Genomic DNA, 24675 nt, shown 5'->3' with positions numbered 1-24675 from the left:
GGACCTGGAGGGCATTATTCCAAGTGAAATCGTTCAGACAGATATCGACAAATACTGTATCATCTCAGCTATATGTAAGTGGAAGCAAACAGAGAAAGAAGCCCAAGCTCAAGGATACACAGAACCGATTGGTGGTTTCGAGAGGCAGGGGGTGGCGGGGGTGGTGAAATGGGTGGAAGTGGCCAAAACTTTTAAAACTTCCCGCTATAAAGTAAGTCCTGGGACGTACTGCACAGCCTGGTGACTGCAGTTAATACTGTTTGTATCTGGAAGTTACCTAGAGATTGGGTCTTACACGTTCTCATCACAAGGAAAGAAACTGTAACTATGTGGTGGCAGATTGATTTCTTTCTCCACATCTGCATGGAGGCTCTAGCTTCTCAGCGTCATCACCGGTTGGCCACCGCCGAGTCCAAGTTCTAGTCAAATCCAGGCAAGGAAGCTCCGGGAGCCCTAAGAGCTAAGCCTTTAAATCCAGAATTCAAGTGCACCCGTGGTCAGGGAATTCAGTTCCATCTTGTTATATTCTGTTCTTGCCCTAACAGCCTTCAGATACACGCCCACACATCCCCCCATTCCTGCCGGCGCATGCTGGGAATAGCTCACATTTTTTCCTGGGCTGTCACTCTGCCCGTCAGTGGCAACAAAGGAGTCCTTGAGAATGAGCCTCTCTCTGCAAGGCCATCTGCCTCCAGTCAGCCAGCCTCCTCAGCCGGCACAGGAGGGCAGGTATGTGCCCGGGCCGGGAGGCTCAGGGAAACTTCTGGCTTGAAGACTCTCAGTTTCGTCTGAGTCCAACCAGAGGCCGCCCTTCCAAGTCCCCGGGCCCCACCCTCCCCAATCGGTATCTTAAATCTCACGTGGGAACCGTAAGGTTGTGAATTCAGCTGATGTCATCCTGCGACCGCACCGTGCAGGGCAGTTGGGTTTTCAGCAGCATCTGCCCCCTGGCCACCCGAAGCGGTGCCGTCAGAGCGGCCAGGAGGCTCCTGTGACCTGGGCCGAGTTTGTCATCTCTCTGGGTAAGCACCCCAGCGCCCCAGGAACCAGCCCCACGCTAGTCCTCCCGGACATCATTCCTGCCGCACAAGTCACGTGAAACCCAGGTCCCAGGCCCGAGGCATTTGCTGCAGGAGACCCTGCATCGCGAGCAGAGGTGGCCGCTGAGTGGTAATGCCACCAGGTCATCATTCCATTTCCCACTAGCAAGGAGCTCAAAGGCACCCCCAAATTAACCCCCACCCAGGTCCAACCTTGGAGGGTTTGTCTCCCGAGACCATTCCTGGTACCATTTCATCAGCCAGCATGCAGTCAAGAAACCAATGAAGCCAGTAATTTAAACAGAAAAAAACAAACAGTAATTTAAACAAAGATTAGTAAGAAAGCGGTGAACTACTAAGAAGGGTGAGCGAGTACACGAAAGGAAGAGCAGCAGCAGCCACAGGAAGCAGCCACGACCCTCCAGCACCTGGAAACCCAAGAGCCTCTCGAGGCGGAGGCCCTAGCCCGTGAGGGGCAGCACGGCTGGCTACCCCCCTGCCCTGGCAGAGACACGCGCTGGAGGGTACCGGCTGCAGCCCCCGGAGGGCGTGAGCCACAGTCCAACCAGGAGGGCCGCCGGGGTGCCATCTCAGGCCCCTCGGTCCGCGTGCTCGCTTTCGCCCCGAGAACCGCAAGGCCTTGCAAGTCTCTTGCCAATTCTACGCTGTTCCCCCAGCGCCCTCTGTTGGCAGAGGGGAGACGTGCACAGGGCCCGGAGCTGCTCCATCATCCCGCCCGGGGCCGCTTGGGGAGCTGAATCAGTTAATAAGCCGCACACTAGACTCATTTGCAGGAAATGCAGGAAAGCATCCTGCTAAATTCAGAATGTGGAAAAATTCTACAAACCAAATGACCAGGTTTCTTCAACCACAAAATGGTGAGAATGAAGTGGGGGAGCTACCAGGACGCAAAAGACTAAATGCAATGGGTCGTCTTTGTCTGGATTATGCTGAAAAAACAAAAAAAAAACCAAAAAACACACCACAAAAAACAAAACCCAGGGTAAAGCACCATGAGAAATGAGAGAAATGTTAACACCAAGAGGACATTCGACATTAAGGAAATGTTCGCTTGCTAATGGTATGATGGTTGAGTGCCCCGAGGTGAAATGTTTACGGATGCAGGAAGTCTGGGATTCGCTTCTCAATAACCCGGGGAACGGGTGTTTACTGGTAAAACATGGGCGGCCACAAACAGATAATCATGGGTTATGGGTTCTGTGCTAATGTATTTGAAATGTTCATCCTAAGACATCCACAAAAATCCCTCCCCCAGACACTAGAATATAGCACCACTCACCTCAGCCTCAGGAGCTCTACGTGCCGGGGCTTGACAGGGAGGTGGAAAGCCAGTCTCCAGGGCGGCCACAACGGCTTCGGGACGGAATACGCCAAAGGGCACCCTTCCAGTCGGGTTCTGAGAAGCCTGTTTCCTACTCTCCTTCTCTCGCCTTAAATCTTAGCGAGACGAGGAGCAAAGCCTCCTGGTCAAGCACGTGCTGGAGTCACAACACCTGGGGTGGATCCTGGCTCCCGTTAGCAGCCAGGAGATTCAGGCAAACAAACTACTCAGCCTCTCAGGACCTAGTTCCCACCTTTAAGGGGTTACACGAGTAACATGTGTTACCAGTTTAGGAGAGTGCCCCGCCCATGGTTAAATACTGAGTGATCTTTTAAAATTTCAACAAATTCTATTTAACACGCTTGACAGAATGGAGCTAAGGTTTTAAAAAGGAGAGAGAAGGGAGAAAAGAATGCCAGGGAAGAACAAAGGAATATAGTGGGAGCTTGCAGCCTGCTTTCACCCCATCACCAGGGTGCCACTGAGGTTGGGAGTTCCCGACTTCCAAGTTTTATTCCGTCTCTAATTAAAGGCATAAATCTGAGCTGTAAAATCAGAGAAACCCGGGAAGAAAACCACAATAGTCCCAGCAAGTTAAAGCCAATGACAAGCCCCCAAGGATTCCTCCACGTGCCCATTAGAAGGGATGCTTCGGTGCAAACACACAGGACCCTTAACAGGGAGCAGCTGGTGAGGGAACCACAGGCTGAGCGTGCAGGCGGCGCCGGCTCTGAGGTCCAGTTCCCAAGGAGAGCAGTTGCTGAGCTCATCTCTGGAAAGTTAATTATGGTTCATTCCCAGTCACCAGGGAGAACTACAGCATCCTAAAGAAACCCTCAACACCCAGAGGTGGTAACTGGGCAATATAAAGGGCAAATTAAGAGTAGCCAGGGGTAGTGTAAGGCAATTTACAGTTACAGCGAGTTCTGGAATGGTCAAACTCAATGTCAAGACACAAGTCAAACAGAATAAAATTATTGTATAGAGAAGGAAAACAGAAGTAGCTATGGGAATTATATTGATGGTGAGGTAGTTGTCTAAGAAATGACAGAGAAAATACTAAAAATGGTCCTTACACTGATAATACTTGAGTATAAAAAAAAGTGTACAGCCGAAACCGGTTTGGCTCAATGAATAGAGCGTCGGCCTGTGGACTGAAAGGTCCCAGGTTCGATTTCGGTCAAGGGCATGTACATTGGCTGCGGGCACATCCCTGGTAGGGGGTGTGCAGGAGGCAGCTGGTCGATGATTCTCTCATCGATGTTTCTAGCTCTCTATCCCTCTCCCTTCCTCTCTGTAAAAATCAATAAATAATTAAAAAAAAAAAGTGTACATAAAAATCACAGTAACTTCAGTATTTCAGCTTATAGGTCCCCCCCCCCCCCCAATTTCGGTATTCATTTCCCTCCATTTAACATATTCAAGCATGTGTTTAGAAACATGATCATCCTTTCTGGGCTAAGAATACAATTGAAAGGGTTTCCTACATACTGGAACTAGCCCTGTGACTGTTATAACTCCTTACTAGATCACTTGTCATAAGCCAGTGGTTCCCAAACTTTGCTGGGAATTAACAACAAAAATCCTTTTGTTCAGGCCACATCCCATATTAATGAAATCAGAATGTCTAGGGATGGGAGTCAGGTCTCAGTATTTTCTTTAATCTTTTAATTAATTAAATGTAGAGAAACATTAATTTGTTGTTCCACATATTCACATGTGCCCTGACCAGGGATCAAACCTGCAACCTGGGCGTACTGGGACAACACTAACCAACTGTGCTACTTGGCTAGGGAGGCCTCAGTAACTTTTAAGACCTCCAGATTATTCCAAAATACAGCTATGTGAAAACCAGGGAAGTAAACGGGTGAATTGCCCCACTTCTCGTGAAGAAAATTGCTCATACATGGTAAAAACTTTAGCTACAGTCTTTTAAAGGGATGGCATACCATCTAAACTTTGGATTTAAAAAGGAAGACAGAGTCTCTGTCCTGGGATAATGGTGAGTTTCCATACACTAACATTCAAAACAATAGTTTATGCTTTTTTGTAAATCTTGACTCCCTGTACAACAATTTAAAAATCAAAGTTTTCCTGGGGGGGGGGGCGGAGGCGGGGGAGTAAAATCATCCAGGGTTAAGTGATGACAGAAAATTACTGCCAGATACTCTGCCAGAACAAGGAGAGAAAAGGTCAAATACACTGGTTTAAAATAGGATACTTCAGAGCTGGGGTCAAACTGCTCAGGTCTAAAGAAAAACAAAAGGTCTTTCAGAAGACCATGTTTCTGACAATATCACTGCAAATTTAGAACATCACACTAAATATTTGTTGACTTTGCTACCATTTTTAGCAAGAAAGTGACCTCCTACAAAGTTATTAACACAACTCCATTACCAAAAACGACTTGAAATATATTTTCTCTAGGTTATAAATTTAGAGACTACAATTTAGACTAAATCCTGAAATTCAAAATGGCTACTCATTGACAAATACATAAGCTTCTCAAAGGACAAGGTCTCAAATTGTTAGTCTACATAGTCAAGGTTGCAGATCCCCTTGCCAGGGTTTGAGATAACACAATTTAATACAGTAATGAAGACAAAAGTACGTTTCAATGCTTTCTCTCTGGAAAGAATGTTCAGCACAGCTTGACAACACTTTCATTCCAGTTCTCTTTTTAACATTTTTCAAACTAGTTCCCTCCTGAGAGGACAATATTACCATCCTCCTACAGCAGAGGCATGCCATTCATTCACCATTTTCAAAGACAGACAATAGGTCATGGGTAAAGAATAAAAACTATCAGACTCCAAAATCCAGTCACTTTTTATTGACTTTGTTAATGTTACAAGAGTTCTTGCACTGCCAAACCATGCCTGAGAATTCAAAGAAAGAAATGGTACAATGGACATCCTCTCCACCCATCATACAGCATATTAAAACTTGATTCATGTGCATTTTGACAATTTCACAATCTTTTAAAAAGTTGTAACAAGAGTTGGTTTTAAATCTCCTGCAGGTCTTGTTTTCTAGTACAGTAAGCCATTAAATAAGTCCCACATACCCATCTCAGTTCATTCCTCAGTAATACAACCCTCAACAAAATTCTGCTGGAAAAAAAAATGCATACTTTTCAGGGAAAATATGTGGCTCAAGGTCCAAGAGATTTGTTAAGATTTTTGGTTCCCAAATGAAGTCTTCAGTTTAACCAAGAATCCCTTATTTCTCGCTTAATCATCCAACCTCTCCTTGGTTTGCTCAGCAACTCGCCCAAACACATCTGAAGACAGGCGTCCCAGCCCACCACCTCAGAGACCACCACATTATTGCCCAGGAATGGTTGGCAGTCCTGTCAGGAGATCTGGAACCCCCCAGGAGTCCGATTCCTGTGTTGACACTTTTATCAAGACTAAACTCCCACAGAAATATGCTCCCGTATCAGGCTAGTTTTACTCACCCGCTTGCTTCACTCTTGCCAGTAGCAAGTCTGCAACTCCCCCGATTTGGCAAAGGGATTTATTACAGAGAAACCAGACTCTGCATCAAGTGGTCGCACACCACTTTGACATATTTCTATTGAACCAAAGATACAAAACTAGGAAATTATCAAACTATCTCATTAGATGGAAAGAAACTTTTCAGTAAACCTGGCTATCTTCCTGAAGTCCCTTTTCAGGACTAAAAATGACTGAATAGTTTAGGCTGTAATTACGAAAACAGAAGTGCTACATCGCCTGTGGTTTGCCCCTGATTTTAAATGAACAGCATCAAGACACACCAGAGGGTTGGTAACAGAGCTACCCCAGGACAATCTACAGAATGTCCAGTAACTTAAAAATTTGGGCACAAATATATCTGAAATTGTCAAAGACTATGCAAGATCCATGAAACCTAAGTGGGTTTTAGGTTGAGGTTCTGCTCACGTTGCTTTGAATTTGTAAGAATGGGTCAGTGGATCCCCTTGGCCTGAGCAGAAACCATCCTCTTTCCACTGCAGTTAACTTTACAATTAGACCTGATTGGAGGAGGCTTTAGCAGCACCTGAAGTAGAGCCCCCTGCACCCACTGCCCTTTCCATCAAAGGCTTTTTGGTTCCCCTCTAGGGATTGGCAATTTCACAATTCTAATGCATATTTCAGGTCACTTACTTAACCAAGCAATATGCTCTGTCAAAGAACTTCTTCCAAGTCAAAGCAAAAAAGGCCTTAATGTGGAACATAGAGAAAGCACTACCCCAATGAAAAATTACTAAAAGAAACAAGATTATTCCCTCCCATGCCCCCTCCCCACTTGGTGGACCCAAGTTTCGTTGAATTTGTGGTTACCTCAGAATACAACTCAAAGTTTAAATTAGAAATCCCAGCCCTACACAGAGCATCCGAACACATCTGTTCTTTTGAGAGCGGCACGTTCCAGAGGTCTAACAGCCACAGCCCACTACAGAGCGCATTCCCGGAGGGTGGGGCACAGGACAGGTTAGTTAAGGTCACTTAAATCTTCATCTTTTACAGCAGATCAGAACCCAGACGCTGACTCTCTGCAGGATTTCTGATAGGAATCCAGTAGAGCTGGTTGTAAGTTCCATATCGCCACTTAAGAGCTGTAACGTTCTAATCCAGAAGTTGTGATCCACATGAGTGCAGCAAATCTGAGGTAGTCAACCTTACAAAGGCTCAGAATCTGAACATAAAAAGATTTTGAAATGACCACTGGCTGCCGTTTTTTGTGGGTTTGTGTGTGTTTTTTTTTTTGTATTTGCAGAGTAATTATTATGAGAGAACACTGCTGAATCTAGTTCACACATTTATAACAATGAAAATCCTCCTAAATTCAATATACACAGAGCAGTTGTGACACTTGAAACTTCCATAGTGCGATAGGGCCGGTCACTTATATCGAGGGGTCTGCATCGGTTGCTGTCGGTCCAGCAGAGATCAGATGACGAATGGCTGTTCATGGTGGTTAGCGGTGGTCTAGTTACCTTGGAAGGGGTAGCAAAGACCATTCCTTAATTGTACTGTGTGTGGCTGTTTGTTTGATTTTCAAGCACAGTGTACTGGTTGTCTAGCTGAAGTTTAAGGGCCTGGTTTTTTGAAACCTCATCCCTACCTCTAGTTTTGTGTCTTACTACTTCAAAGCTCTTCTCCATTTCTTTATCCCTAAGGGAAAATAAACGTAATCAGTAAGTATTTCTTGAGGTTTTTAAAAAATATTCTTCCTTGAGTTAAGAAAAAAAAGCCACCCCTTAGAGGAATCTTGAGGGACAGGAGAGGAAAACGAGTCTATAAAATCCTTATCAAACCCTTTTTAAGGCTTCAATTGAACAGAAAACATAAAACACTGCAACTGAAGCTCCATGGCCCCATTTCCTGTGGTAGCAAATCTACTGTAGTGTTCAGTACTGTTAACTGCAAATCTATTTTGGGACCAACTTGAAGACAACTGGAAAGTTAAAAAGCTCTGTGATAACATGGTGATTCCTTCTGAGACTCACTTTTACTGTTAGCAATTAATAAGCAATACATCTCTCTTTCCTTATGCATAAGAGTACCAATTTTCTCACTCAGTCAAGTTCTCATTATTCAATGACTTCTCCCCACTTCTATTTCATGGGAGTGGATCATAAGGACGAGTGTGCCGAATCACTGCCCCTCATTTTGTAGGACAGGGCAGAGGCGCAAGTCCAAGTGGAGGTTTAAACTCAAGCCAGCTGTGGTCTCACCAGCTGTGGTCTCACCAGCTGTGGTCTCAAAGAGGCAAAACGGCTGAGATTTAATTTTAAAGTCACCCCCCCCCCCAAAACAATTATATCCAGCTGATACCATTTAATTTCTTCCCATTTTATTTATTTTTTAAAACTCATGGCCCTAACAGATGTGGATGTGCCATATGTGGTCATTTAACTCCAGGTAGCATTCATTTTAAGTACCTGCTGAAATAAGATTTTAATATTAGATTTATAAATGCCAACGTCTTCCATCTACTCACATTTACTGGGAATATAACAAAATAGTCCTCTTTCATGTCGTTTGCACATTATAAGGAACATAAACCAGCAATAATGTACTTGTAAAGAATTCTAATTTGTGAAAATAACACGGCAGCTTAGTCATAGCTACAGAACATAAACCAGGGATAAGAGAAACTTCTGCAGACAAAGTTTGTCTTTGGTGCTCCTTCCCATCTCCCCCTCCAGGGCACATGAGTCCCACTCTAAATTCTCAGCTGCCTGTCTGATGCAGCTTAGAATTTACAAGTTAAGAGCACCCCTTCCTCATGGGCTTTTATATTTCCTACACCCATCCCACTCCACACCAAGGGAAGGGTCCCAAAAACACAATGTGGGAATTACTTACTTTCGGCTTTCTACATGCTTGGCAGTGGACTGCAGGGATGGGAACTGTGTATCACTGTATATTTCTGGTGGTCCTTGTGGTGTTTTCCTTGTTGTGGTTAACCTGGCTCCAGGAGGCCTATACACACCACTAGTCATTGCCGGTTCTGGGGTTTCTGTAACTAACATTTCATAACAGTTTAGAGAAAATATTCAGAAGCTTGGCATTTTAATAAACTAGTCCTGCAAAGGAGAACTTTAGTTTCTCCTCTGATTAGAGGGGATGCCATGGGAGGTTTACAAACAGCCTAGGACATGCTCTGCCATATCTGAAAAGATCACTCTTGCTGCTGTTAGACCAGATAAGAAACTATCTCAGTCATTCATATAACAAAATGACAGTTCAAAGCCAGGGAGTAGCTGTGGAACTGCTGAGAACTAGTCATATAAAGAGTGAATTAAAAAAAAAAAAAAAAGTGAATTTATTTTGAAAGTAAGCCCAAAAGAATTTATGGACACATTAGATTTAGGTTTGGAGCAAGAGAAAGGCTTTGTCAAAGGTGACTGTAGCCCTGGCCGGTTTGGTTTAGTGGCTAGAGCGTCGGCCTGTGGACTGAAAGGTCCCAAATTTGATTCCGGTCAAGGGCACATGCCTGGGTTGCGGGCTCGATCCCCAGTAGGGGGCATGCAAGAGGCAGCCAGTCAATGATTCTCTCTCATCACTGATGTTTCCATCTCTCTCTCCCTTCCTCCCTGAAATCAATAAAAATATATTAAAAAAAAAAAAAAAGGTGACTGCAAAGTTTGTGCTAAGAGACTGAAATTACAGCACTGAGGTAAGAGCTATGGGGTGCAGCATATACACGAGCTCAGTTTTGGACATGTTGAGAGTGAGGTGCTGGGTAGGCAGTTAAGATAAACATGTCTGGAATTCAGCAGAGCTCTGAGCTAAGATGTGAATTTGCAGGTCATTAGCATATAGAGAGACTGCCAAGGGAGACTGAACCAACCAACAGAGGGGCAGAATTCAGTGTCCTGGAAACCAACAGAAGAGCGTGTTTCAAAAGGGTGATCAACTGTGGCAAATGTTGCTGATGGGACAAATCAGATGAGGACTGAGACTTGGGCAATGGGTTTAGCAATGCAGAAAGCAGAAGGGATCACTGACAGATGCAGTTTGAAAAATAAAAAGTTAAATGGAGAAACATATACATAGCAAAATGCCAAAACGCATGCAAAAATACTGACGTAGTAGTTATCTGTGATCTCTGGAAGTAAGATTTGGGGTGATTTGTTTTTGTTTATATTGGTCTATATAGAATAATGGGTATACATTAAAGCAGTGATTTCAATCAGTGTGCCACAAGAATTTTTAAAACATGAATACCTGACTATTTAGTCAGGGACACTGATCTCTTTGACAATAGCCAACCACAACAATAACCACATGGTGTGAATGAATAAAAATTATACCTTTTTTGTCAGATAGGCAAAAAATACACTTTTCAGTGTCAGAATTTTAGTAATTATTTTATGTGTGCCACGAGATGAAAAAGGTTGAAAATCATTGTATTCAAGCATTGTTTCTCAAACTTCCTTTTCATTACTGCCCTCCTAAGGAGCATTTTTAAACATCTTTTTCCTAACCACCACTGCCTCCCTCCCCCAGAAATGTTAATACCACAAATACATACTGTACATCTGTTTACATACTTTGGCCCTCTGATGGGTCACAAAACCACTGTAAGATCTAAGGTTTCATCCTAGCCAAGTAGCTCAGATTGTTAGAGCATTGTTTCAATATGCCATGGTTGTAGGTTCAATCCCCAATCAGGGCACATACAAGAATCAACCAATAAATACATAAATAAGTGGAACAACAAATTGATGCCTCCCTCCCTTCCTCCCTCAAAAAAAAAAAAAAAAAAAAAAAAAAAACAATAAAAAGAATATAAAAATAGCCAGGCCGGCTGTGGCTCAGTGGTTGAGTGTCAACCTATGAACCAGGAGGTCACGGTTCAATTTCTGGTTGGGGCACATGCCCAGATTGCGGGCTTGATCTACAGTGTGGGGCGTGCAGGAGGCAGCTGAGCCAATCAATGATGTTTCTATCTCTCTTCCCTCCTTTCCTCTCTGAAATCAGTAATATTTAAAAAAAACAAAGTAATAAAAATGAACAAAATTATCTTTAAAAATTATACAAAAAAGTCTAAGATTTCATTACCCACCCCTGGGAGTGAATTCATGCTTCAAGATAGTAATATGGGGAATGGAAAAAAAAAAAAGACAAACATAGGTGAAACACAGGTAGCCAATATTCCTTAGTCAGCTGTCTAAAATTGAAATGCTTAAATATCTAAATTTGGCAAGTTAGTCTACATAAAAATTTAACTAGCCTACAAAAAAGCCTGTATCTTAACTTCCAAATTCCTTTGAATGTGAAAGTATTTAAGCCTCCTTCCCAGGAATGGGAAGGAGCCCTACTAACCCCAACACAAACATGCATTTAGTAGAAAGCTGACCGCATATAAAATTATACACAGACATTTTCACGAAAATGAAATATTAAATTTACCAATTACTGGAGCAGGAGGTGCTTGTACCGGAGCTGTTTTATTCCAGGGACCTGAAGATTTTTCTACACCACCACCACCACCTCCGCCTTCTTCCCAATTATCACCAGGGTCTTCTCTTTTTTCACTATCATCTTCTTCCTTTTCACTATTGAAAAAGCAAGTGAATTCAATTACAGAACCACCAGGAAGACTGTCAGTCCAAATTTTTAGTTCTATCAATGCTGGTTTTGTATGACCCTGGAGAAGTCACTTAGGCTCTACAAAGTACATATGCTTATTTGTTTAAAAGATAGAAAAATTGGGGATTTTATTTATTTATACAGGACTTCCACTTGACTTCACATGAAAAAATATTTCATGCAGAAAAAAGGTTTAGAAAACCACATGGCCTGATAGTCTGCACTTCCCTTTTGCGAACCTCCTATACTCAAAAACATTTAGGAATACTTAACACACCGATATGCGAGGTCATCACAACCTGCGTGATTATATATAGCAGCCCCAAGAAAGAGCAGAGCGCCAGCTACTGGCTCAAGCAATGGAGGAAGAGTGACTGGCTTGCTTAACCTGAAATGCAGAGAAAAGGGCAACTTGAAGGATTCAAAGTACAATTACTAGATTTTTCTAGAACCAAAGTATACAACCAGGCATTTATGGTAAGCATATTTTCAGGGGTGGAATGAATGGTTTTTGAAAGTTGTATCTGTTAGTACACGTTACAAAATACTTTTGAAATACAAGAGATCCTCAGTGGAACACAGCATCCTAGAGTGCCTGCAGTTTTTTTTAAATGCCATTTTAAAATGTCTTTAGTCTTGAATTGACTTGATTCAGAAACCTGTGATTTTTTCAAGGTTTCTTTGATTATTTCTCCTTTGGCTAGATTACTTATGATTTTACATAAACCTGAATGTTCTAAAAGATCAAGCACATGTCTCGCTTCTCTATACTGCTGACTTCACAGCAGGGAGATAACTGCCAAATCAAACTTCCTTTCTGCAACTCCTGCCCTTGCTGATGAGGCACCTGGCACTGACCACCAACCTTTTCCCTGAATTCTCTCCCGTACCAATGGTGGTTTTCCCTAGGTCTTCAGTTTATCAATCTCCACTATGAGAACTACACTTTTCCCTGTTAAAAAAAAAAACTGCTGTTGTCTAAAGCTGACCCTTGGCCTTCCATCCTTTTAGACACTTCGGTATCTGATCCAAGATCACAGCCCTAACAATGTACAGATGACCCCCACGCTGACTATCTGACCTTCAAACATTGCGGCCTCTCTTGAATTCTGCACAAGAACATCTAAGGGTGCTTTCCTTCCATTTCTTTTAAAACAAGACAAGTCCTGGCTATAAAACAATTTTTTTGGATAGCTATCGCTCTCCTTTAAAGACACTTATGACTGTCCACCAACTGGACGTGATTCTAGAACTTAGGCTTAGGGTGGCAATCAGGAAGGGGGAAAGGGAACAAACCAACTGTATCTTCAATCTGCATCTAGAGCAGGATTTTACCTAAGATATGGCCAAGTGACGCTTCAGTTTTCCTTTTCGTTAACAAAGAATCCTATGAATCCATTTAAAATGTTACGCCTATACTAACAGGGAAGATTTCTTCACGTCATACAAACCAATAACTTACTAAAACAAAACTTATACATACACTTAAAATAGAAAGACATCTAGAATGATCTTTAAAATGTTAAAAGAAGTAGCCCAGCCAGCGTGGCTCAATGGATAAGTGTCGACCTATGAACCAGAAAGTCACAGTTCGATTCCTGGTCAGGGCACATGCCTGGGTGGCAGGCTCGATCCCCAGTGTGGGACATGCAGGAGACTGCTGATCAATGATTCTTTCTCATCATTGATGTTTCTATCTCTCTCTCTCTTCCTTCCTCTCTGAAATCAATAAAAGTAAATAAAAATAATAAAAAGCATAGTTTTTCTAATTCACAAAAAATGTTAAAGAAAAACTCTTGTTTGGTCTGATAGAATACTGAGAGTCACAAGTAAAAGAAAATTCTTTTATGTCTAGTATTTACCACCTCTTTACCTCAGAAAAAAGTGAAGAAATAATCATAGAATCTAAAATTACTGCTAGATGATAATCTTATTAAAAAATAAGAGTGATCTGTTTAATTAGATAGACTGCATATCTATAATGGGCAGAGAAAGACAACCTAGTATTTTGGCTTCATAAGATTCTGAAGTATTAGCTAAACTAAACATTGGAAATTGTCTCGTCAAGACCCTTCATCCAACAGAGGGAGATGCTAAGAGCTTTGCCAAAATGCCACAGTAATAACGGCAGGGTAGAAATTATTTAAATACCTTATTATTTTTTCATATTTACATATTTCAGAAAATGTTCAATCTCCAAATACCAAAGCCAGAACAAGATCCATGTTGCAAACACAATTAGGCTAAAATTCTGTGTCTGACCCACATATAATATATAGCGTCCCATCAGCTAAATTTGATGATTTTAAACACTATGATGTTATTGTTATTTCAGTATCACAATTCACAGTATTCTATCTTAAATGTGCATGTCTGTAAGGCACTATATTGTGGGATAGGGGAGAATGATGGTGCTAGAAAAGGAGTATTTACTGAATATCTACTATACCAGTCAGCCTTCTACTGACTTTAGAAAGTTAAATTGGAAACAACACAAAGCAGGGAGAAAACCCATTCTACATATGAGGAAACTGATACTCAGACATTTAAATACATTTTCCAGGGCTACAAAGTAGCAGAGCTAAGTCAGTGGGACTCCAGAGGTCATGTGCTTTCAGGTAATCTCTTATTTCATTTTATCCTCTTTCCAGTTCTAAGGCAGGGCACAGAAATTTTCTATTTTGAGATTTGAAGAATTCACTTTCTTTAGTAAGTTTGTTCAGGATTACACATCCTACAGCAGTATATTTATAAAGAACAGAACGTTCTTACCTCCTTATCTCAAAGGACATTACATGAGAATTTATGTATCCTTAACCCCCCAAACCCTCCTTCCCCAACACTAGGGAGAAGCAGCTAAAACAAAATCCAGACATGACCGTGCTTTTGCTGGAATGCTGGTTTGACACTTATCCAGCAACTGTTACAACAGTAGAACAGGGAGATAGAAATGGCCCCACAGCTATGCCTGGTGGCTTAAATGTCACTGCACCTCATGCAAGGACTCTTACTCTACCTCTTCATGGTAGACTACGTGTCTCTCTCCTGTAGCCCACAGCACCCTGCATATCACTGAAATGATCTACTGGTGTTTAGTAGAGCATGAGCTATTTTTACGACCATAATGTGTGGCACACACAGTAGTCACAAAAATTTGCTACAATAGATCTAGTTTGGATGCAGAAGCAATTTCTTCTCTTCAAAGGACAACTTAACCAGTCCTACTGAATGGGTTTAAACGCTCAACATTTAGTAACCTCAAGTACTAAATGAAATATTTCATTCTCCTAAAGGTCCATTTTAAAGATGGGAGAGGCCTACAGATCCTACTATCAACCAATAATATAAGCTCAAGTGGTAGGTCCCTTCAATCATCATCTCAATGGCTTCCCACTCAAGAACTTATCTATAAATAACATGACTTTGAATAAAATCTATTTAGACACAAAATTTGACACATGTCCTTAAAATACTCTTGGTACTTAAATTTCAGGCTAGTTGGTAAATGTGAGCTAGGACATTATAATACAGTATGTCTGTTGCTACTAAAATTTTCCTTTCAAATGAACACTTATCTATATATGTAATAATAAAAGCGTAATATGCTAATTAGACCAGACATCCTTCTGGATGAAGCTGGGGCTGCAAGGGAAGCCAGTGCCAGCAGCTGGGGGAAGGAAGGCAAATCCTTGCATGAATTTCGTGCATTGGGCCTTTAGTATATATATATAAAAGGCTAATATGCGAAGTGTCCCCTCAAGAGTTCAACCAGGAGCTCGATTGCTTGCTATGACATGTGCTGACCACCAGGTGGCGGCGTGGAACGGAGGAAGGCCCCAGCCAGGCCTAGGGACTCTACCCGTGCAGGAATATCGTGCACCAGACCTCTAGTCTTCAATAAGAGTACAACTTGCTAACCTACTATAAAGACAGTGTCAAGTACTTCAAGACTAGATCAATATCTGCAACTAACTAAAGATAAAGCAAATATGGCAAAAATGGTTGGTAGCCCTAGCTGGTTTGGCTCAGTGGATTGAGCATTGGCTTGTGGACTGAAAAGTGACAGGTTCAATCTGGTCAAGGGCACATGCCCGGGTTGTGGGCTTGATACCCAGTAGGGGATGTGCGGGAGGCACACAATCAATGATTCTCTCTCATCATTGATGTTTCTATCTCTCCCCTACCCTTCCTCTCTGAAATCAATAAAAAATATTTAAAAAAAAGATTGATAAATATAAGCAGAGTATAAGGGTACTATTTTTTTTTACTATTCTTGCAACTTTTCTGAAGTTTGTAATCCCCCAAAGCAAAGAGTTGGAAGAAAAAAAGACTATAAATTTCAAAATATATATTTAATTCACATGCGAGAGAGGAAGGGAGGGAGAGAGAAACAGCAATGTTTCCTTGCACATGTGTTCAATTGGGGATCGAACCTGCCACCTTTTGGTGTACTGGATGATGCTCCAACCAACTCAGCCACACAGACCAGGGCAAATTTCAAGACATTTTCAGTCAAATTCCAACATTTCATTTTCCTTGTCCTATACTGAGAGCAAGGCTGCCTCTCTCGTACATTGAAAAGAGAACACTGAACACTCAGAAGGATTTTGTCTGCATGGTTATACTAACACCAACCCGAACATGTCACTTTCTCCTATTACGTCCACAGTGAACTGACTCACTGGAGTCTGACGTGATTAGTCATGATAACCTTTTATGACTTCACTACTGCTTCTCCTCTAATTTAAATCAGGTGCCTTGTGGTTAAACAGCAGAGAAATTCCCAAGAGTAAGTCATTCTATTTACCTACTTATCTTGATTAATATTAATCAAGTGGGTATTTTACAAACATCCTGTTCAACGTCCTCACAGCACTCTTGAGTAGTCGTCTCAGTCTTGCAGGTAAGAACTAACATTCAAAAATAGCCCTAGCCAGTTTGGCTCAGTGGATAAAGCGTCAGCCTGCAGACCAAAGAGTCCCGAGTTTGATTCCGGTCAAGGGCATGGACCTCAGTTGCAGGCTCCTCCCCAGCCTGGGCCCTGGTTGGGGCTGGTGCAGGAGCAACCGGAGGCAACCAATCGATGTATTTCTCTTACATCGATGTTTCTCTTAGTCTTTCCCCCTCTCTTCCACTCTTCCTGAAAATCAATGGAAAAATAATCTCGGGTGAGCATTAACAAAAGGAAAAAAAAAAACTCATTAAAAAAAAGTGACTTCCCAAGGTCACACAGAAGCAGGGGTAAAATGCAAACCCAGATTTGTCTTTCTCCTAAAGTCCATCTTTTTGCCACGTTATCTACTCCATCTCATTGATGAAACGTGTCTTTCCTTGGGGACCCTATGGAGTTCCATGGTCAAGAACATTTAATTTGCAGTTTATAAGGATATTGAGTATAAAGTGAAAATCTCAGTCCCTGTTATTAAACTTCAGATGGCTTCTCACTCTCAAGCCCTGCCCAGGAGCTGTTAGATTTCCCTTTATTGAATGATTTATAAAAATGCAAATACAGACCCCCGACTCCATAGTGACTGAGGACCCACAAAAGTAGCTTCTTGAAGATATGTTTTTCAGTGTTAGTAGGTTAGAGGAATACCTCTGAATGGCCACTTAGGGGCAGTGACTAGATGGTAAGAATATTGAAAAACACACAATGTAAAAGCTGGTCTACCTCAGGTCAAGCAGAACTTAAACGCTCATCCTAGCTGAGATTTACTTATGCCCTTGGCAAAGGTGAAGGATGTAAGTACAACAGAACCTCAGTTCTAGAACCTAATTTGTTCTGGGTGTTCAAGAAGCGATTTGTTAGAAAACCAAAATAATTTTTTCTCCCATTAAAAATAATGTAAATTGAATTAATGCATTCCAGACCCTCAAATGATTCCTTTTTAACCTTTCTTATGTACAGTACATATCTAAGCTCAAGTATTGTTCTCACAACTTTCCTTTTCACTTTGCTGCTATCACTAACCTTCTTACAACTTATGGAAACTTACTGTATGTATTGAATAATCAGCACGAAAGGGTTGTCCCCTCAAGAACGCAAGTTTTGTTCGACAACCGAGGTTTGACTGTAATTTAAGGAATGTTTCACCATCTTGGGAGTAGCCGAAATGAAGATTAAAATAGCCTTGAATATGGATATGGGATATATACTTAATGACAAAAACAGGTGCAGTTTAAAATCCTCCATAATATAACAAAAGTCAATGTCTAACATTAACTTGAAACATTTTTCCCTCCAAAATTGCTACTCGCTAAAGTTCAACATGAGCAAACACTATGCCTCCAGTCATTCAAGTCTCCTCCAAGAATATGCAGTCAGAAGAGGCAGATCAAGAGCCTTATTCCACATCAAAACAGGAACCACACACACATGCAGTTCCATAAACCCAAATGGCTAAGGACTAAAACTCCAGTGTAATCACTGCTACTTAACACCAAGACAGAACCTCAAGAGCGGAGAAGCTACATTTCCTCCAAGTTCCCATCAGCAATCAGGTTTCACTTTGGTTAAGCTCATGAAATGATGTGAAAAAAGCTAGGACATTAATACCTAACTGTGGTAGATATTCAATAGATGTCAAAATTAGCCCTGGTTTTTGAATGAGTTTTAAGGCCATAAATATTACCATCTAGAGAGGTGAAAAGACATTATTTTTTTAAGGAAAATTTTCTCCACTGTGCCACGTGGTCACTGGCATAAGTAATTGCAAACTTCAAACTGGGATTAAAGGGTTTTAAATCTTAAACCAATGGAAGCCTATATTCACTTGTTTTTCCTACATTTATTTACATGAATCTAAAACTGACTGCCACAGGTTGGGCTTAAAAATATATATATATTTTTTTATTGATTTCAGAGAGGAAGGAAGAGGAAGAGATAGAAACATCAGTGATGAGAACCACTGATCGGCTGCCTCCTGTATGCCCCCCACTGGAGAATGCGTCTGCAACCTGGGCATGTGCCCTGACCTGTAACCTCCTGGTTCATAGGTCAACAATCACTCAGCCACCCTAGCCAAGCCATAAAATATTTCTTATAGTTTCAAATCTTCTAAAATTCAACCAATCCAATTTTTAAAAATTACTGTTTTCTTGCCCTGGCCAGTGATCCTCAATGGTTAAAGCATCGGCCTGAGGGATTCTATTCCCAGTCAAGGGCACATACCTGGTTTGCAGGTTCTATCCGCGGCCAGGTAGGGGTACGTGAGGGAGGCAACCAATTGTTGTCTATCATTGATGTTTTGAATGTTTCTCTCTACCTCTCTCGCTCCCTTCCACTCTCTCTAAAAATCAATGGAAAGAATTTCCTCTGGTGAGGATTAAAAAAAAAAAAAATTACGGTTTTCTTAAACTGTAAAAATAACATGTTTGATTCTGTTCCTATGAAATTCTAGGGAAAGTTAATCTATAGTGTTATCCTTGCGGGGTGAAGGCATTGGCTACACAGGGTTAGGAGGGGAGCTTTCTAACGTTCAGTTTCTTGACGCTGGTGCTGATTACACAGGTCGGTTTCACTGTGTGAATATATAAAACCTGTACTTCTCTGTAAGAATGCTTCCGTTTCAAAAATACATATTACCCTGCTTATTGGAAAGGACCTGAAAACCATCCATGTTATTTTTGAAACACAAAGAAAAACTAAGCTCAACCCACCAATATTAAAAGAAATGCTTGGGGGAAGAAAAAAAAAGTAAATACTTTGAAACCACAAAATCAATTTTAGCTGTCTCAATCAAACACACACACACACACACACACACACACACACACACACGCAAACCTAACCAGGACTGGAAGTAGGCAAGCTCTCTCAGGATTTTGGAGCTGGCAGCTAATTTGATCAACATATAGAATGACTGCCATCACAGAGAGAAGGAACAGACACCATCTATTAGAGCCCCAATAAGCATATATATCTAAAGCGCAAGGCTACTAATGATGCTGTTTGGGGGCTAAAGAAAGACCAGACATAAATCACCTATCCCGAGGGTAATCTGAACATATCTGTAAGCAGGCCATACCTTATTTGCATTGCCTGAACTCTGAGGCCGCTGTAATCCACCTCTTTCTGCTCAAATTCTTTCCACTCATCTTCATCCTGTAAAAGCACATACCATTTGATCAATTAAAGCTATTCGCACAAGTACCACTAAGGCAAAGAACAGGCTATGGAGAGTGGATCACGTGGCTGGACCCTAAAATATGGACTCCTTTTCCGGCCAAAGCCCTTGCTCGATCCCGAGGTCGGCTAGGGCTGGAGGACAAACGTGCCCGTTCAACACGGTTACTTCCCCCCGGTTCCTTCACCAGAGCTGTTAATTTAAAACCAACCAGGGAAGGCCGAATGAAAAAAAAGTCCATAGCGAGCCCACAACTAAATGTCTACCTCAATATCGCCATGTGATTCTTTCCTTTTTCTTTCACCGGCTGAGAGACCAAGTCATGCCCATTCGAGTTGCTACAAATGCGATTGTTAAAAGAGAATTCAGCTCCGACGACTGGGCTGAAGTCAGAACACAAAATGACTAGCCTAGACGTCACTCGACACAGGCTGCTCTGTGCGGGGCGCTTCGGACCCAGACCCATTTCCCCTGGAGGGTGCTGCCGCCTCGGTCCCGGCTCAAGCCCGGGCGACTCCGGGTGCAGAAGGGCGCGGATCAGCAGCGAGGGGGTCCCGCCGGGGGTCCCGCCGGGAGGCCGGCCGGCCCGACGAGAGAAGCCCGCGTCACGTGGCCGGCCTCCGCGCCCGTCGGCCCCCGGGCCCCTCCCGGACGCCCCGCCAGCCAGCCAGGCGGGGGCAGGCACATGGGCGCAAGCGCGCGGCCCCGGCCCGAATCCCGGCCCCTCACCTTCGTCACGGCCTTGGTGGCGGCCCCAGGGCCCGCGGCCCCCGCGGTCCCGCTGTCGCCCGGCCGGGCCCCCACGCCCGCCCCACTGCCCGCCGCGCCCGCGGCTCCGCTGCTCCCGCCAGCGGCACCCGTGGCGCCCGCGGCACTCGCTGCCCGGTTGCTTCGCTCCTTCTTCTTCTTCTTGTCCCTCTTGGCGAAGAAGTTGTCCAGGCTCCGCTCCTCCGTCTCGGCCATGGCCTTGGCCTCCTCGACCCGGATGGGTGGGGCCGGCGGCGGGCGCGGCCCGCGGGGCTCCGACCTCTGGGTCGACGCCGGCTCGACGCTCAGGCTCCCGGGTGCGGCGACGCCTCAGCCCCGCGGGGTTGCCGAGGCGTGTGCGGCCGGGCAGGCGGCTCTTCCCCCCCGCGAGCTGGCGGGCGGTGGTACGGTCCGCCTGATGGATCGCGCGCCGCTACTGGCGCCCGAGCCCGCCGAGGCTACCGCTGCCGCCGCGACCCCGGCGCCGGATCCCGCCCGCTCCGCGGTCGGAGGGGAAAAGGAACGCGCGGCCCGAAGCTCCGGCGTGAGTGCTAGACTAGCGGCGGCGCGTGCGGGAGGACGCGCGCGCGCAGGCCCGGAGAGGAGGGGAGAGGGGGTGGGGAGGGGAGGGAGGGGGAGGAGGGAGGGCGGGCCTCCAGGAGAGAGGCAGCGTCCGCCCTGCGTACTACGATCCGCCCACCGCTGTGGGGGCGCGGCGGGGAGGGCGGCGGGGGAGACGGAGGCGGGGCTGGAAAAGGAGCCAATCAGGTGCCAAGACGAAGCGCTTAGGCGACAATCCCAGCCACTGACGGGGCGGGGAGACGGTCTATGCTAAATAAGTGACGTATCTGATGACTCCGGTCTCCCGATTGGCGGAGGGTGTAGGCTTGAGGGTGGGCATTTGGAGGGCTGGCTGGGACTGGGCGAGCGAGGTCCGGGGGAAGGGGCGGGTGGGCCTATTCTGAGCGCATGCGTGGCATACACACGTGCCCGCTCGCCCCGAGCGAACTGTGGCCTTGCGGTTTGCACTTGAGCGAAAACGAGAAGACACCGTGTTAAAGATGGGACTGCCCCCTCTGCTCGCCTCTGTACTTCCACCCTCTCTGGTCCGGCAATTATTAATTTTCATCTTACGGGATGATGATTATGAAAGTGGGCTTGTAGTTAGGATCTCGTTTAAAGATCTTTTTTAAAAAATATATTTTATTGATTTTTTTTACAGAGAGGAAGGGAGAGGGATAGAGAATGAGAAACATCGATGGGTGAGAAACATCGATTAGCCGTCTCCTGCACACCCCCTACTGGGGATGTGCCCGCAACCAAGGTACTGCCCTTGACCGGAATCGAACCCGGGACCTTTCAGTCCGAAGGCCGACGCTCTATCCACTGAGCCAAACCGGTTTTGGCTCGTTTAAAGATCTTTAATAAACCAATGGGTAGGTAGAAGGGAATTGATTTTGTCTGAACTCCACCCTCAAAGAGATAGGTCTATCAAGTTCAAGCTAAATAAATCTGATCCTCAAGCTCCTGATCTGGGAATTATTAGCTCTTGTAAGATAGGTGGGGCAAGTGTAGGTGTTAGCTGCATAGCAGAGTGCTTAATTAGATTCGAGATAAATGATTTTTTTTAAAAATACATTTAAACAGTGTCCCCTGCCCTGACTTGAGTCTGGATGACGACTGCAATTTATCCTTAGCTTTTATCCCTAATAAATGGCCACAGGAATGGGGACAAAGTGCCCATGCAAAACCTGGCGTTACCATTTAAGTATTCTCTGAGCTTTGAGAATGAAATGAGTCCTTACTGAAACCGGTTTGGCTCAGTGGATAGAGGGTCGGCCTTCGGACTGAAGGGTCCCAGGTTCGATTCCGGGTCAAGGGCATGTACCTTGGTTGCGGGCACATCCCCAGTAGGGGGTGTGCAGGAGGCGGCTGATCGATGTTTCTAACTCTATCCCTCTCTCTTCCTCTCTGTAAAAAATCAATAAAATTTACAAAAAAAAAAAAAAAGAAATGAGTCCTTGTTTATGAAAAAGGTGGTCTAATGTAAGGTATTAAACTTTCACTTCCTCCTAAGGATAAAGGAGAGAACTGTCACAACCATTGAGGAAATGACTCAGACATATGTTAATAGCCTCCTGGGATAGAGCACACACAGTAAATGGACGCACTTCTTTGTCTTTTCCTTTACAGATTCCCCATTAAAGGTTGTCCTCCCCCTCCCACCCCTGGACCCTACCACTATATTAAAGAACTAAATCCAGAATATATTAAAGAAATAAATCAAAGACCTAGCCTTGACCAATGACAAGTGTACATATTATTCCCCCAACGTAAACTGCCCTCAACTACAACTACTCAGGATGGGCCCCCTAGGCGACTTCCTTCTGTGACACTATCTTCTGTGATGCAGGCCAAGTTCAGTACTGCCCCCATCTCCACCTCCCTTCACATCTCTGACCAAATTTATGTTTCTTTCTTTCTGTCCCTTCCTTCCTTTCTTTTTCCTTTCCTTCCATCCCTTTCCCTCCCCTTCCTTTGTCTGTTCCTTATCTATGAAGCACCTACTTAGCTATAGCTAAGGCAGTGTAGCTTATTCTAGGTTGAGTAATTTGTCATTCCTGCCTTCAACTCAATTATAATCATAGAAGTGAAGATCTAGATATGAATAACTGAAATTCAGTCCTCCCCTTGCTTAGGTCCCGATCAATTTATCAGTGTTTTGAAGGGATTGTTGACTTGGGAAAATGCAGAGACCTTAGGAACAGCAGTGGAGAGTAGATACAGTAAAGTTCCCCATTACGTTTTTTGGTGTGATTGATCGCATGCTCCCAGAGCTCCATCAGGTGTGTAAGAACTTCAGGTCAGGCCAGGAGAGAGACCAGTGTCTTTGTGATTGTGTCATCGTCTATAATTAGTCTCTCTCCACGAAGCTGGACCTTCCTCTTTGAATCCCCTGCCCTGAAATGTCACCCGGGCGACGTTTTTATATAGTTGTTCTTAAATATCCCCGGCCACCCTCCTCCAGAACAGTTACACAGAGTGCTGAATCTTGCTATCACCAGCCCCCTCATCATTATCCTGCCAGCGAAACATCTTTCAGCTCTCTTTTGATGAAGGTATCTTTCCCTCTGCTTCTAATGGTTGGACTTTCCCCATCTTTAAAGCAAAACAGACCTTCACTTGTCCTTGCTAGATGGAAAGTTGAATGATGGCGAGGATTCAGGCCATTCCCAGGTATTTCAGCACATGTAAGGATCCTGATGCTGTCTGAACATGGAAAGTTCTGGGTCTTCTGAAGTGGTACAATCCAAAGGACATCATTTATCGCCCTCGACGAGGCCCACGGAGCTCCAATATTCTGTGAGCTCAAAAGCTGGCAAAGGGCAGCTGGGCCCAGCCCCATTGTCCCTGGGTTCTTTTTTGCTGATCTATTTGTTCCAAGTTCCATTCTGCTACCTAGGCTGGAAATTCCACACATGCTCAGCTCAAAGGAATGCAGCTCTTGCTGGCCAGAGAGCTAGCCAGGAAATGAGGAGCAACTTTGCATTTGTGGCTTCTTTTCACTTGTGGCTTCCTCTCTCACAGCTGTGAGGCAGACTGTGCTACTGCCTGAGCTGTTCACCAACCTTATCCAACTGGAGAGCAACCACTTTCAGGTCACCTCGTCCAGGGAGCCTCTGCTGACTTCTACAAGCAGCCTGGTTCCTGACCTTTAAGGGCCCAGAGACCTTTCATTTGTCATGGTATTTAATTCCTTCCTAGTGTGTCCATTATTTGTTTAACCCCTTCATTTATTTACTTATGTATTCATTCACTCATCATTAATGTAAAGCACCTACACTATGCCAGGCCCTATGATAGGAGTTAAGGATTAGGAAATCAAACATAAGCCCTACCATTACAGAATTTACTATATGGTAAGATGGTAGCTAGGAGCCGTCACACAAGTATACATACAATTATAGCCCATTGAAAATCCTTGCAAGTAGGAATGGTGTTGGGTATATAGCCTATATCACACAAATGTTTGAATAATGTTTATAAAATGTGAAATGTCTCCATTAGTTCTTAATTTTCCACATTAACAGGTGAATGTACAAACCACGTACTATCTAAAAGTGTTCCTCAGCCCGGATGGTGTGGTTCAGTGGTTGAGCATGGACCTATGAACTGGGAGGTCATGGTTGTATTCCTGGTCAAGACATATGCCCAGGTTGAGAGCTCAATCCCCAGTAGGGGGCGTGCAGGAGGTAGCCAATCAATAATTGATGTTTCTATCTCTCTCCTCTTACTTCCTCTCTAAAATCAATAATACACACACACAT

General features: G+C 43.9%; 1 protein-coding gene across 13 annotated transcripts in view; it reads right to left on the bottom strand.

Annotated features, from left to right (window-relative positions):
- CDV3 (CDV3 homolog) overlaps positions 1-23661 on the bottom strand; it is a 77117-nt gene extending 53456 nt beyond the window's left edge. For 2 of the 13 annotated variants that reach the window (XM_054708026.1, XM_054708024.1), the window contains exons 1-4: positions 20330-20948; positions 19502-19578; positions 11295-11440; positions 8742-8901 (exon numbers count right to left, since the gene is read on the bottom strand). In XM_054708026.1, coding sequence (XP_054564001.1) covers positions 8742-8901; positions 11295-11440; positions 19502-19578; positions 20330-20563 — 617 coding nt within the window. In that variant the 5' untranslated portion in view covers positions 20564-20948. Of the gene's footprint in view, positions 1-5200; positions 7545-8191; positions 8318-8741; positions 8902-11294; positions 11441-19501; positions 19579-19866; positions 20045-20329; positions 20949-23524 lie in introns of those variants that run through there. The other 11 variants (XM_054708028.1, XM_054708025.1, XM_054708033.1 and 8 more) reach the window with 11 other exon arrangements.
- Positions 23662-24675: the final 1014 nt, after the last annotated feature.

Source organism: Eptesicus fuscus, chromosome 18 (assembly GCF_027574615.1).
Source record: "Eptesicus fuscus isolate TK198812 chromosome 18, DD_ASM_mEF_20220401, whole genome shotgun sequence".
Lineage (NCBI taxonomy): Eukaryota > Metazoa > Chordata > Mammalia > Chiroptera > Vespertilionidae > Eptesicus > Eptesicus fuscus.
This window is presented reverse-complemented; position numbering and strand designations above follow the sequence as displayed.